Source organism: Accipiter gentilis, chromosome 7, assembly GCF_929443795.1.
Source record: "Accipiter gentilis chromosome 7, bAccGen1.1, whole genome shotgun sequence".
NCBI lineage: Eukaryota > Metazoa > Chordata > Aves > Accipitriformes > Accipitridae > Astur > Astur gentilis.
This window is the reverse complement of record NC_064886.1, coordinates 5,760,514-5,774,113: the sequence shown is the minus strand read 5'-3', so window position 1 is coordinate 5,774,113 and position 13,600 is coordinate 5,760,514. Positions and strand designations below refer to the sequence as shown.

General features: G+C 39.9%; 1 protein-coding gene across 4 annotated transcripts in view; it reads left to right on the top strand.

Moving 5' to 3' along the window:
- The window catches only part of MED15 (mediator complex subunit 15), a 30,278-nt gene that overhangs the window by 4,106 nt on the left and 12,572 nt on the right, over positions 1–13,600 (top strand). For all 4 annotated transcript variants that reach the window (XM_049804919.1, XM_049804918.1, XM_049804917.1 and 1 more), the window contains exons 2-8: positions 2,539–2,626; positions 3,747–3,798; positions 4,260–4,289; positions 5,540–5,755; positions 6,337–6,599; positions 7,402–7,794; positions 8,972–9,061. In XM_049804919.1, coding sequence (XP_049660876.1) covers positions 2,539–2,626; positions 3,747–3,798; positions 4,260–4,289; positions 5,540–5,755; positions 6,337–6,599; positions 7,402–7,794; positions 8,972–9,061 — 1,132 coding nt within the window. The remainder of the gene's footprint in view (positions 1–2,538; positions 2,627–3,746; positions 3,799–4,259; positions 4,290–5,539; positions 5,756–6,336; positions 6,600–7,401; positions 7,795–8,971; positions 9,062–13,600) is intronic.

The window sequence follows — 13,600 nt, the reverse complement described above, 5'->3', positions numbered from 1 at the left end:
AGTTTTGAAGGAGAACGTGTTTTGCAAGATTTTTCAGCTAGATCAGCTGGCCAGAGTGAGAAGTTGCACGTCGTTGGGCTGGAAACAATTTTCTTGGGAACGGAGGGGGAATTCCTGAAGCTGGTCTTGGTGTTGAATGCTTCATCTTGTGAAACCGCAACTTTAACTGTTCTGCGTGAAATGAAAGAGGCAGAGTTTTAATGCGCATCTTATGATGCGTTTAGTAAGTGATTATGAGGCAGATGAAGGTTGAATTGGCTGGTACCATCTAGTTTTCAGAGTTTTCTTGAGTTTGGTGTTCTGCAAGGATATGATACATTATTTGGTATCCTTAACTCTGTGCTAAAGCTATGGTTTGGTTTTTTTTTGTTTTTTTTTTTTTTTAGTGACTTTCCCAGTCTTTTACTGTAAATATTGTGTTGATTGCAAGATGAGTATGTGAACAAAGAACAAGTTGTGTGGAGTTTTTTTTCCTCCTAGTCTAAACCTTTATTGGAATGCTAAAAGATATGAAATTGAGCACTTGGAGTGACGTTATTGGTAATGCAGGTGTAGTCATTATAAAATGTCTTTCATGTAGATTATATATAAAAGTAGATAAATTCTTTGCTCTGGATTTTTTTCCAAGTTCTTGATACCACATTGATCACAGCCACTAAGTACTACTTAAATGTTACTTCCTTTACTTGTCTCTGCTTTTTCTTGTCTTTCTGCCTGCTCGGTTCTTGCTGCTCTTAAAATGAGAGGCTTTGTCATTGTACGATGGGACTGAGAAGTTAAGGAGGATTATAATGTGGATCACAATGTGGAGTAATGTGGATTTAGAGGCAGCCTTTCTGAAAGTGAAAGCGTTAAAAAGGGAGGTGTCAATAATGAATTGGATATAGCTTCTTCCTCTGCAGCAGAGCTCCTTTATGAGCAGCTCACTTTAAGGCTTGTTTACACATGGAGGAATAATTATTCTGCATTATGTTTGGATTCTGCTTTCCTTTAAGTAACCTTCATGTATAAACAGCATTTTTTAGTGTCTGCCAGACCACACGAACAAGTTACTCTGAGAGAGCCTTACAGCAGGTAGCTATGTTCTACTGTCTTCTACTTTGCAGGCTACAGCAGGTTAGCTGTATGCTACTAGTTTGCAAGGTAAGGGTGTGAGTTGTGGCAGCCTAAAGCTCCTGCATTTTAAGGCTATAGCATCTGCTCTTCTCACTTATGTGACTGCGTTATGGAGTTAATTCAGGAAGCTGAACCAGTTTACTGCTCGTGCAAGCACCGTTCCTGCTGCATGGGGGGTGGTAGAAATTCAGGGGGAAGAAAACAGTAGTCCCCCTTCAGACTGGCTTGAACTTTTCAGGGATCACTACCCTGACATGCATTTAGTGTAGGGTAGCTGCTCATGCAATAGCAGTTACTGAGAACTGAGTTGCTGAGATGTTAATTACAAGGTGAAAGTATTTCCTGGTAACTTGTTTGTGGAATTTAGACTGTAGCTGCTAGGCTGCTTTAAAACAGAGCAGGTTTTGCAGTGAAGTGAAATGTTTCCAAGAATGAGAATGCCTGGAGGGTTTGAATAGGACTGTTCACTTGACTAAACTCCTTGTTTTAGGGTGTCTTGTTGCATGTGTCACAGTTGAATTGCTTGCTACTTTTTGATGTACTGAGAATTCACCTTCTTTTCCACCCCATGACCTTAGCAGTGTGTGGCTTTCTGTGGGGTTGGGATGTTTTTTTTTATTTTTTTATTTTTTTTTTAAACTTTTCATCTTGCATGTTCAATATCCCATCCAGAGGGCAGATCTAGATCCAATTTACTAGAGGTGTGATGGAGAAAGGACAGCAAGTCCCTGTGATTCTGGCTGGTAAATGGGAAAGAAGAGTAAGGGAATTGAAAGCTTTTTATTACCAAACCTGTTCTTTTTCTTCCTCTCAACTTTCCATGAACAGGGCCTTCTTTTCATCTTACTGTTTCACCTGCTGCTTTCATGTTGATTGTCCCTTCCCTGCCCTGCACATCGCTGCACATCTGGTCTTCTCTGCCCCGATCAATGCTCCTACTTGTTCTTCTCACGCATTGGTGAAACTTCTATGCCTTTAGGCAATCTTTTTAAAATTTTTTTTATTCTTCCACCTTATGTTTAGAGGATTCTCTTGGAAATGCCTGACGCTAGGCAGGCTCAAGCGCATTGCTCGCCAAACGGATTACGTTAATTCTGTCATTCAGCTTTCCTCAAATGAACAGGTCCTGGTATTTTGTCAAAATAATACATCAGGTGGTAAAAATAATGACTTGCTTAGCAGTTGTTCTTGAATTTCTGGAAAGAATAGTTCTGTTGGCTTTTAGAAATTAGTTGGCTTTTTTCCATTATTTGAAGGAATTTTAAATGGTGGCAATTTTAAGGATGGTCTTTTTGTTTGTTTTTTTTTAATCTATAAATGAGAGGGGGATAAAAAGCTGTTTCACAGACATTTCTAATTACAGAAAGTATTTTCTGATGTCCTCCATTAATACCCAGGCTTGTTTTTTCCTCTTTTTTTCAGTGATGATGCTATGAGGAAGGCTGGTGTTGCGCATAATAAATCCAGCAAAGATATGGAGAGTCATGTGTTTATGAAGGCCAAAACAAGGGTAAAGCATCTGTATTTGTTTCCAGAAGTTACTGGTGTGTCCAAAGAAGTTTGGAACAACCCACAGAAATAGCAGACCCAATGTACTTAGTTAACTGTCTCTGCTTAGAGTACCTAGTTATGCAAAATTTTTTTATTTATATGTGCTCCTTTTACCCTGAGGGGAAGTGAGGTGTTTTGCATCCAATATATGCATCAAACTGGACTTCAGCCCAAGGCAGCTTTGCTGATGCTGCAGCATTTAATGTGTATATGGGACCACAGTTAATTCTTACCTGAAGACTTGTGTGTAGTGAATTGCATAGAATTTCCTTTGTCTACCATGCAGCACCATTCTGTATGACCAGTTTGGTGGTCAGGAGAGACTAAGATATCGATGAAAAGGCTACGTCAAAGAGTAAGACCAAAGGAAGTGCTCTGGTCTCTCTGAAAGTCTGGTTATCATGTACAATTCTAGACTCTACCAAAATAGAAACTTCTTTCCTGAAGCTGTGTTACAAGAAATTGGATATTGTTGCTGTCTCCAAACAAGCCATGTTTGAGATGGAACTTGTCTTGGTGAAACTTTATAATGCTGATGTCACAAATTTATGCCTGCTGGTGGCATCCTCACTGGTGAGTTGGTAGTTTCATGGGCAGGAGGGCTATCTCAGCCCTGTGCAGTTTCTTTTACGCATTATGAAGCACACTAATAAAATGCTGCAAAGAATATTTGTCTTTTCACTTCTGACACTTCTATCATATGTTAGTCAGTGTACCAAGAAAGTAGGTTCAATCTTTAAGAAAAAGGAATTAGCATGGATAAGAAGCGGAAAATGGATGTATTGCTTTATAATTCTTGTCATGTATTGTGATCCTATTGGTGTGACTGTCATGGAGGTTCTTTCTAGGGAATTTTGTGGTTTCTTGGCCTTCTTGTACCATGGACCACAATGACCTATCAGTAAAAATATTATCACTTAGTCAATGAACAGTCTGTTCCTTGCAATTGAACTGCTCTGAAAAGCCCACAGACATTGTAAAGTAAAATCTGTTGTGTTGAGGAAGAATACTGAAGAACCAGAAAGTAATGTTTGCAATGTTTTTATTCCCTATGCTAAAATACTAATTTTCATCTTTAGGAGGAATATCTTTCTCTTGTGGCCAGACTTATTATCCATTTTCGAGATATTCGTAAGTAATTGTTTTGTTTTGGTTTTTCTTCTGAGTAATGGGACTGTTCATCCCATCCTCCCAAAAAAAGTAAATTTTAGGGTTTGTGTGTGTGGTTCTGCATGTGACTCTTCACAGGTTGCTTTAAAAATTTTCCTGTAATATACATGCTTAATTTCTAAATACTGTTTCTTTTGCACATCCATCTATAATAGAAAAGTGAGAAATTATTTAAAACTTACTACTTTTTCCACCTTCCTAATTTCTTCCTGTATTTTTGCTTTCTTTCCATTGTTTCTATAGCTTTCTGGTTACCAAATTGGCTTAGGTTAATGTATTTTGCTAGAACTACAGTAGACAGTGGTGGGGTTTTTTTATTTTTTAAATTATTATGTGAATATATTTCTTGTAGAGAGTATATCTGAAGGGCCAGATGTGTGTGACAAGATTAACAAAGGCAATTAATTGTTCTTCCTTTGCAGACAATAAGAAATCTCAAGCCTCAGTCAGTGGTAAGAGCTCTTTTTTCTTTTCTTTTTTTTTTTTTTTTTTTTCCCCCCCTTCCCTTCCCTGCCCCCCATTTCTAAATTGAACAGCTTAGAAATCAGGGCTGTGGTGTACTAAGAATAAGAAGGCTGTGGATTCCCTAGCTGGAATATTAAATGCTGCTAGAGGAAAGGAAAGGTAGCATAATAGTCTTGGAGTTGTTCAGAAATGAGGGTGACAGGCATGGACAGTGTTTTGGATGTAGAACAGGAAATTTGTTTCTTTCCCCGTTTGTACTTTTGTTAGCTCACAACACTAAGATTCTTGAAAGAACAAGAGTGATTGAAAATAATCCGCTGAACAGCCCAGGTTTCTCCCCTTTTCCAGCTTTGGGTTTCTCAGTGTTTGTTGCATGAGAGGCAAGCATTTGTGGAGTGTACATGCTCTGCCATTTGACTGAGATTAGATCTGATCATGTCTTCTGCCTCTGTGCTAGTTCTTACAGTAGTTGTCTGTTAGGAACATAGTATGACCCTCTGTTTTATCCCCCTGTAGGCTAAATATGCAGTGTCTGTGATTGATTAACATCCAGCCTAGACAGTTGGAATTATTTTATAAGTATTCCTAAGAAAGAGGAGGTATTGCATTCTGTACCTGATTAATATTGCTTCTGCACCCCATGTTGTGTTTTGCCCTCTTGAATTACCATTCCCGCTTTGATTTTACTTTTCTGTGTGCCCAGGATTCAGATTATAACAATCGTCTTGAAAGGCACTGAATTTATTCACTGCATAATAAATGTGATGTTGGGGGGGAACTGTATAGCGGAGTACTTCCTCTGGTCTTCCTCTGGTCTGAGCACTGCTTCTCCGTGTTGACCTCAGGAGGAGGAGGCTAATTGGATCCACAGTGGGACTCTCTTCTTGGTTTTTGAGGTTACAAGCTGGATATCGTCATGGAGTTTTGTTGGCAGCCTGTTTTGACTTGCATATAAATTCAGAGGTGGCTAATAAGTTCCTTTTCTCTAATGTATTTAGAATCTATTTGGAACTTTGCGAATCTGAAGTACTTTAAATAATCTCCACTCTATTTACAGAGAGGCAAAGACGTGCCAGAAACCTCTTGTCTTACAGGCAGAGGAGTGAATGTTAGATTCTCAGGTTATTGGACCTAGTCATGGTCTTAAGCTGACAGCTCAGAGGGTGGATGGTGGAGAAGAGGATTTTGGGGAGGCAATTGCATGGCTGCTGCATATTGGTAACTATTTTCTTTGTAGATCCAATGAATGCCCTGCAGAATCTAACTGGAGGTCCCCCAGCAGGGGCGCCTGGAATGGGCATGGCTTCCCGAGCTCAAGGAGCACCGATGAGTGGGATGAGTGGCCTTGGCCCAATGGGACAACAGATGAGTCTCCCAGGGCAGCAGCAGCCTCCTGGAACCTCGGGAATGGCCCCTCATGGTATGCCTGGTGTCTCTACAGCTACTCAGCAGAGTAAGTGTTCAGTTTGCCTCAACCACTAAAATTGTTAGATCGGCCTTTTAGGACGTAGCTCTTTTCCACAAGGAAAGGGTGCTGAAGAGATTTCATACTTCTGGCTAAAGCAGCCAAGTGAACTGCAGGAAGAATTGATTTCAAATACTGCTACCTGATGGCATAAATGTCTTCCTTAGTATAGTGAGGAACAGTCTAGCTGTTGTAGGAGCAAATGCTTCTTTTGTCCTACAAGATGTCAACTTCAGAACTTTGTTTTTGTACAGTGCACCTATGTTTTCCATAGGTCCAGTGCTTCCTGCTTGTGACCTCTGTGCATATTTCCTCCTGCATGTTTTTACATTCTTTATTGAGGCTGCTGACTCAATATAGGCAGTGAGAATTAGAGATTGGTAGTAGGAAGTGTCATTAATTCTGCTGTTAATGTGCCTCATCCATTTGAGGAAGCAGAAGTATATGCTGCTCACGAAGAACATTAATGTACTTTAGGGATTATCTTCAATTATTATGAATTATACTGGGTAACTGTCTCTCGCACTGGTTGGGTCTCATGTTTTGAGTACAGTCTACCTTCTTTTTAGCCCAACTTCAGCTTCAGCAGATAGCTCAGCAGCAACAGCAGCAGCAGCAGCAATTCCAGCAGCAGCAGGTGGCTTTGCAGCAGCAGCAATTCCAGGCTCAGCAGTCAGCCATGCAACAACAGTTTCAGGTCCAGCAGCAGCAGGCGGCAGCAGCTGCAGCAGCCCAGCAACAGCAGCAGCAACAACAGCAGTTGCAAGCCGTCCAGCAGCAGCAACAGCACATGCTGAAACTGCAGATGCAGCAGCAGCAAAACCAACAGCAGGTGATGACAAACAATTACAATGGCTATTGAGGTGATCGATGTTCAGTTACTTGTCAAGTGAGGCTTGGCTTGCCTGGAAGTACTGAATATCAGCTCTGCCTGTTACTAATGCATTTCCACTCTAGGGTAGGACTTCAGTTTAGACTGGCAAGTTAATTGGCAACAATATGTCACATCCCAGAGGAAAGGCTTAACAGTTGTTTGGTTACTTTCTTCTTTCATAGCAAGAGAATTAAAACCTATGTCTCTTTCTCTTTATAAACATCAGCATAGTCTTTCATTCTAACAAGAACAGGGGTGTGGGAAAGAACTAAAAGCCCTTGTGTTACTCTAGAAATAGTGGCTGTTTTGTCGTTGTGTGAATTACACATTGCCACTTTAAAAAATGTGTGCTGAGCACATCATATATATGTATCAGCCTTAGGCACCAAAGCAGAAGAGGCAACTTCAGCTGTCATGCTCTTGTGTGGTTTCTGGTAAACAGTGGTGCTGATGCAGGCTGGTTGGTTTAAAGAAGTGCTTCTGAGCTCATTTGTACAGGAGGAGCTGATGGACTTCATCTTTGCATTTGAAAACTGTTTTAGTAGCAAGACGAGCTTGTAATATTGAAACCATGGGATGTGCACTATGTAGAGTTCAGATACACCAAGAGTGAGTGGATGAAAGGGTTGGGCTTTCCCTTTGGACTTAAAACCTCAGCCCGATGTATTAGGATTCTGTTTGCTCTTGGTTTATGCTATAAAAATAAGGCTGCTATTGCATTGCTGGAAGCTTTAGCAGCCTGGCTTTTCCTGCTTTTCAGATGCAGCAGCAACAGCAGCAGCAACAACTACAGCGAATTGCCCAAATGCAGCAGCTGCAGGCAGCACAGGCTATGCAGGCACAACAGCAGCAGCAACAGCAGCAGCAGCAACAACAGCAACAAATACCACAACAACAGATACAGCAGCAGCCACCTCAACAAGTAATGCAACAGCAGATGCAACAGATGCAGCAGCAGCAACAACAGCAGCAGCAGCAGCAGCAACAACAGCAGCAACAACAACAGGTTGCTCAGGCACAACAGTCTCAGCTTCCACCACAATCGCAGCCTCAACCCCAGCCCATGGTATCTCAGCCACAGGCAATCTCAGGACAAATTCCTAGTCAGGTTATGCCCGTTACTCTTACACCACAGCAATTAAAAGCAATGCAGGTAAGGAGACTAGTGACCAGCTGATTGTTGGTTCATTGTGATCCTCTAAAGAAATAAAAAAAAAAAAAAAATCTTTGACTTTTGCTAATAATGAAATAGGAAAAAATATAGCTTGTGAAGAGATCTGTAGTTACATGTTATGAGTATGGAGGGTTTAAAGGTTTATGTCTGGGTGTGCCAGTAGAGAACAATTTTGTGTCTTAAGAGTAGGACTTCTGGAAATCTGTGAAAACCATTTCTGCAGCTAATATTTAAAAATAATTTCTTGTCTTACTCTTGAATGGACAAGTGAAAAAAAGAAACAAACTCTGGTTAAAGAAAAATCACCTCCATGATGTTAACTGTTCTAGAACGTGAGCAAGTGCTTTGAAGTGCTTACCGCATGTGACTGGAGCCAGTGTTGGCTCTCTAACATGCTGGCTTTGCTTCTGCTGCCATGTTTAGATGTTTTGGTCAAAGTTTAAGATAGCAGTAGTTCCTGCCTTGAAGAGAATGTGGACAAGACAATAGTTTTACTCAGTTGAACCTCTTGCTGAGTCATCCTCTTAATGGTGCAGCTTTTTGAACTGTTGCATTAGTCAGTTTTTTCTGGGCTTCGTACGTGCTGTTGAGCAAAAGCTCAGATGTAATTCCAAGACTTGCCTTTCTTTGGGCCTTGCTGGGGAGGAGTGGAGTGTCAACCACACTTGAGAAAATATTGACTCCCCATGGATGAGTTGATACATCCACTTTGTGCTCCTACCAGCTAAGCTAGGAGTAGTTAGATGTTATATACATCACACTGACAGTCATAATGAATGTATAAACATTTGAAATGCTGGTCATTGGTAGGTGCTTAATACAGTGTGCTTGAGGGAAATCAACACATACGTGGTTAACTACGTTTGCCAGAAGGTTGAAGTATCTATTATTGTCATAGGAAGACCTGGTAGTACAGGGAAGAAGGTACAAGAAGTCATTGAATCTTGGGTGCACAGTCTATGGGAAGACTGTTCTAAATGTTAGAAACAGGGGAACTTGTTTTCATGTAGAAGGCTCAAAAACTCTGGAGTATGTATGTGAAGCTGATCTTGTCTCCACACCCTTTTTTATGAGTAGAGTCAATACAGTTGAAACAGAAGTGTCATACCCTAATCAGATATGTATGTTTACTTTTTTCTTTCTTTTCATACTCAAGGTAAGAGCTCAGCTGGTCCAGCAGCAGCAGGCAGCAGCAGCAGTGCAAGCAGCTCAGGCTCAAGCTGCTCAGATGGGAGCTTCAGGGCAGGTAAGGGCCCAGGAGCCAGTATCACTAGTTATAGGCCTGTAGCAAGTGCATGCTAGAGATGAGCATGGAGATGGGTTTCTGGTGGCTTTCTGATGAGGGGTCTGACATCGGTCATCCCCTTTATGAAGGTGATATGGGCTTTTATGCTGTTTCTCCTTTGCCTGGAGTCAGAGGCAGGATTTCGTTGACAACCTCTCTGTGCATGCTCTCTGTCCCGAGTAGGTAAGATTGTTGCCTGTACTGACACAGGAATGCACATCAATAAGATGGCCTACTGTGGTCATGCTACAAGTCTGACTGTTGGTACCTGGACTGTATCATCTCTTCTTTCGTTAAACCTTCTTAGGTGACTTTGTTGTGTAAACTGGTTTCTGTACTGTGAACCTTTGCCTGCTGTCTTTACTCTCATATGATTTACCTTCCATCTCCATGTATCGACCATAAAAAAATAGTATAGACAATGAAATATCTCTGCACTCCCCTTTCATTCCTTTCATCTTTCATTCATTTTCTGAGTGAAATTGGCAGTAGATATAGATTGCTCTTGTTCTGGATGTGAATTGTGAAGAAAAAATGGCATGTGTCACAAGTGCAGATTGCATATTAAAAAAAAAAAAAAAAAAGAAAAGAAAAAAAAGTGCTGGGTGAAAGCTTATTGTCTAACACAGTTTTCTTATCCTGCAACACACTTGTAGCCCCAGTGATTGTTCCTTGATGTGTGTCTGGTATGAAGGAGGCTTGGGGAAAAAAATTGGGAATGGCTTGAGCTGAACCTCTCATCCCATTTTCCACAAGAATATGAAATAGTCTGTTGTGGCTTACCTCTGTAGTGTTTCATATTGAGGCATTTTACAGACATGGGTAAGTACAATTATCACCACTTTGTAGATGAAGAGGCTGAGGCAGACAGGTGAAATAAGGTTGACTAGGATTAATGGCAGAGTTCTTTTCATATAACCAGGTATTCCATGTCTGCATGCACCATTTTCCCTTCAGTGCACAAGTAATATAGATTCAGTAAGACATTTGGAAGCTTTTTACATGGACTCTGCTAACAATTGGTTCTTCAACATACATCTCGCAGACTTGTATCAGGAATAGTGTGTTGTACCATCATAACTCTCGTGTGGCCCACATCCTTGTTGGTGACTAAGTTCTGTTTCTGTATTGGTCGTTTTGCTTGTGTCAACATAACACAGGATGTAAAAGCTGAGCAGTGGTAAGTACAGTTGGTATAGTACCGGCAGCAATGCAGAATTCTCTTTCTACAGTTGAAATGTGAATTAAAACTTCTGTTTGTTTCCTAAATAATTTCCAGGTGGGAGCTACAGGGACTTAGGCTGACTGGAAGGAGAGTCTTGACTTTTTTTTCTTTTTACTAACTTAATGGTGCTCTTTTCAACTTCTAAGGAGATGGATTGTGCTTATATAGAATCAACTTAATTCTTGCCCCATTTATTGAATTCATATGCCAGTGGCTTAACAGCACAGTGCATTTGAAAAGTTTTGGCTGCTAAGATGGTTGACAGCAGGTTTTGTGTTGCAGCTTTATTCAGACTTACGTAGTAAACTCAGGAATTGCTCATTATCTTTGATGGGTGGAGTTTATAAAATTCCACATACAGGCTTTACTCCATTTATGTTCATGCCATTGCAATAAGAGTCTACTAAAATTCACTTAGCACTGTGAAGTCCAGTAATTAAATGGGTTTCTTGTACTTCTGTAGATATTTTCTGTATATAATATTTAGTTTTAAGATTGTGGCTATGTACAATATGACAATGCAGCTTTGGTATTGAGACTGTATATGCATTTTCTTTAATTTATAAGAAGTTTCTTCTAAGAGTAGATTTTGCTTTGTATTTAGTACATTTTTCACTAGCACCAGCGTTTTTAATAAATCTGCCTTGATTTCTTAATTTGGTTCAGGGAAGCTTTTGTTATAAACAAACCCTATCCTAATCTTTGCTTGTTACATTTAAACTTGGTCTCTAGGGGCTCTCAAACTGCAAATTTTGGTTGACATAGTTGCATTTTTCCTTTTCAGTAAAGTTTCTGTTCATCCTTCCTACATAAAAGTAAAAGCAGTCCCAGGTTTAAACATGGATCCATGTGAGTTCTGAAGTTGTAGATGCCATGCAGGTCAATGTTACCCTGCTTGGGTGTCTAGTACTTGTAAGCGTGTAACTGTGAAGCAAATAAAGTAGTGTCCTAGTGACCACAGAGCACTACACAAGTGCTTGCAGCACCAAGAGAGAGTCTGTAGTCAGTTGGAGTTAAGTATTAATAAAGTTTAAATCACTGTTCTGGTGCAGCTCCTTCAGGCGCTCAGAATGCAGATTGGCTGTTGCCCTTTGAAAGTCAGAGCTGCCTTTAGTGGAGTGACAGTGGCACAGAACTTACACTCACCAGAAGCTGCATATTTATGAAATTATGAATCTTTGGATTTTAGATGAAAGAAAATTACAGGTTCATGATTCTAATTGTTATATTCCACTTCATTTTTACCAAATAATCAGTTTTGTATCTTAGAGTGGAGGGAGACTCTTCCTCTGCTTACTCTCTTTTTATGGGGTAAAATTCTAGATTCTGTAAATTGAGATAAATCAATTTCACTTGTGGAGGAGGATTTGTCTTCAGTTTAAATCTTTTTCAAAAGTACTTGAACACTTGTGGTTGTCTTCTGTTTTTAGACTGACAAGAACAACTCCTGCATGGATATATTGCTTTGCATAAAACAAGTGCAATCTTTGGAACCCCCTTTGTCAGAGGGCCACAGGTTTCATAAATGTAAATTGGCTGGAGAATGGGAAAAATAGATTACTTTTTTTAAGAGAGTGGAATTGGTGTCATCTTATATATACACTTCCGTTCCAAAGCACACATTTAAAAAAAAAAAAAAAAAATCAAACCCAAAATAGTGTGCCTGTGCATACATGTTTGACCAACTACAATACCATAAACAGCTGAAAGCCTTTGAATCTAAGTTTGTCGTGCTGGTGTTCAGTGGTTTGCCAGGCACTTGAACTGTGAATATGCTTCTAATTTCCTTGACCTCAGAGGATGTAATCTAAATCTTCGCACTTTGGTGGTGTGGCATGAGAAAGAGGACCGAGATGGGACATGTGGGTCACCATAACATACCTGGGATTTCACACGCTCCAGAGATCCATGTGCATTCACGAGGGTCTAAGATGGGGTGATTGTGCCTGGAAGGATATGTTCTTTTTTTTTTTTTCCTAGCAATTTCCCTTTTTCGTTTTTTTTTTTTTTTTGTTTAGTTTTTTTTGTTTGTTTGTTTTGTTTTGTTTTGTTAGGGTTGTGTTGCTTCACCAGCTCTCATGTTGATACTGTAGCTCTTCACTGCACTTTGTAGCATCCACCTGTGCTTTGTGGCAGTGCTGGGTTGTTGTGTTTGCTTGTGGTGGCTGTTGCATGCTGTGTGTGTACATGTGCATGTGTGTGTGATGTCTGAAGTGCTCTCATTTGTTTCCTTTTTGAAATCCTGTCTCTGACCATCCCTCTTTGCCTGGATGGAAAGGGACTGCATTGCTCTGATGTTGTGAACTAACAGCTGTGCTGAATTTGACACTATTTTCTTTACCAGTTATTGCTTTCCTTTTCAGTCTTGCTATGTTGTATTTAATTTTATTTATTTTTAACAGTTGTAAGCACATGCATTCTCTGACTCTCTAGAGACATGTTGCTGGCTGCTTCAGTCCATTTACATAGAACACTAAGCAAGAATGCCCCAAACTGATTACTGAAAGGAGATTTCATTAAATTGTAGGTTATTTAGGGCCTGTGTAGGTTCCTTGGTAATATGTATGCTGGAAATAAAAATAGCCCAGAGAACTCCACTGTACATCTTTGAAGTACCAAACAGAAGCTTTTACTGATAATTGAATCTGCCAGTTACCCAAATACTACCTCAAAAATATGCTGTATTTGTTGTAAATTCACAGCATATGTGGTGTAATGTCAGATTTTAAGTAACGGGGCTATAAAGATATATATGATTAAATCTATGTGGCTTATGCAGGCTGATGGTTCAGAAAGGTACTTCTAGACACTGCAGGGTAGCATAATCCTAATACTATCTTAGAATAGAAATCTATTCTAATAACCTTCATCATTTGTTCTAAATGATTATACCTTAGGGTATGCTCACTCTATACACCTGGAGAATCAAATAGTGCATGAATTAAGCTTAAGGTAGATTAGGGACTCATAACAATATTTTAGCACAACTTAGTAATAGAGGAATGGGTATTTGTCAAAATGATGGAAATTACAAGGATATATTTGACTTATTCAGTGAGTTATAAAAGGAAGGAAATAGCTTTTTCAAACCCAGAAGTCCTTTTTGTTGTCTTTGGCATTGTTATACTGTCATAGGTTAGGTTGATCTGAAATTTTGCTCACTGTGGAGCATTCCTGCTGACAGTTGCTGTTGAACTGTCTGCCAGATTGTTTTATAATGAAGAGCTAAATCCTTTGAGTCCACAGTGGGGGAAAGCACATCAGAAACCTATGGC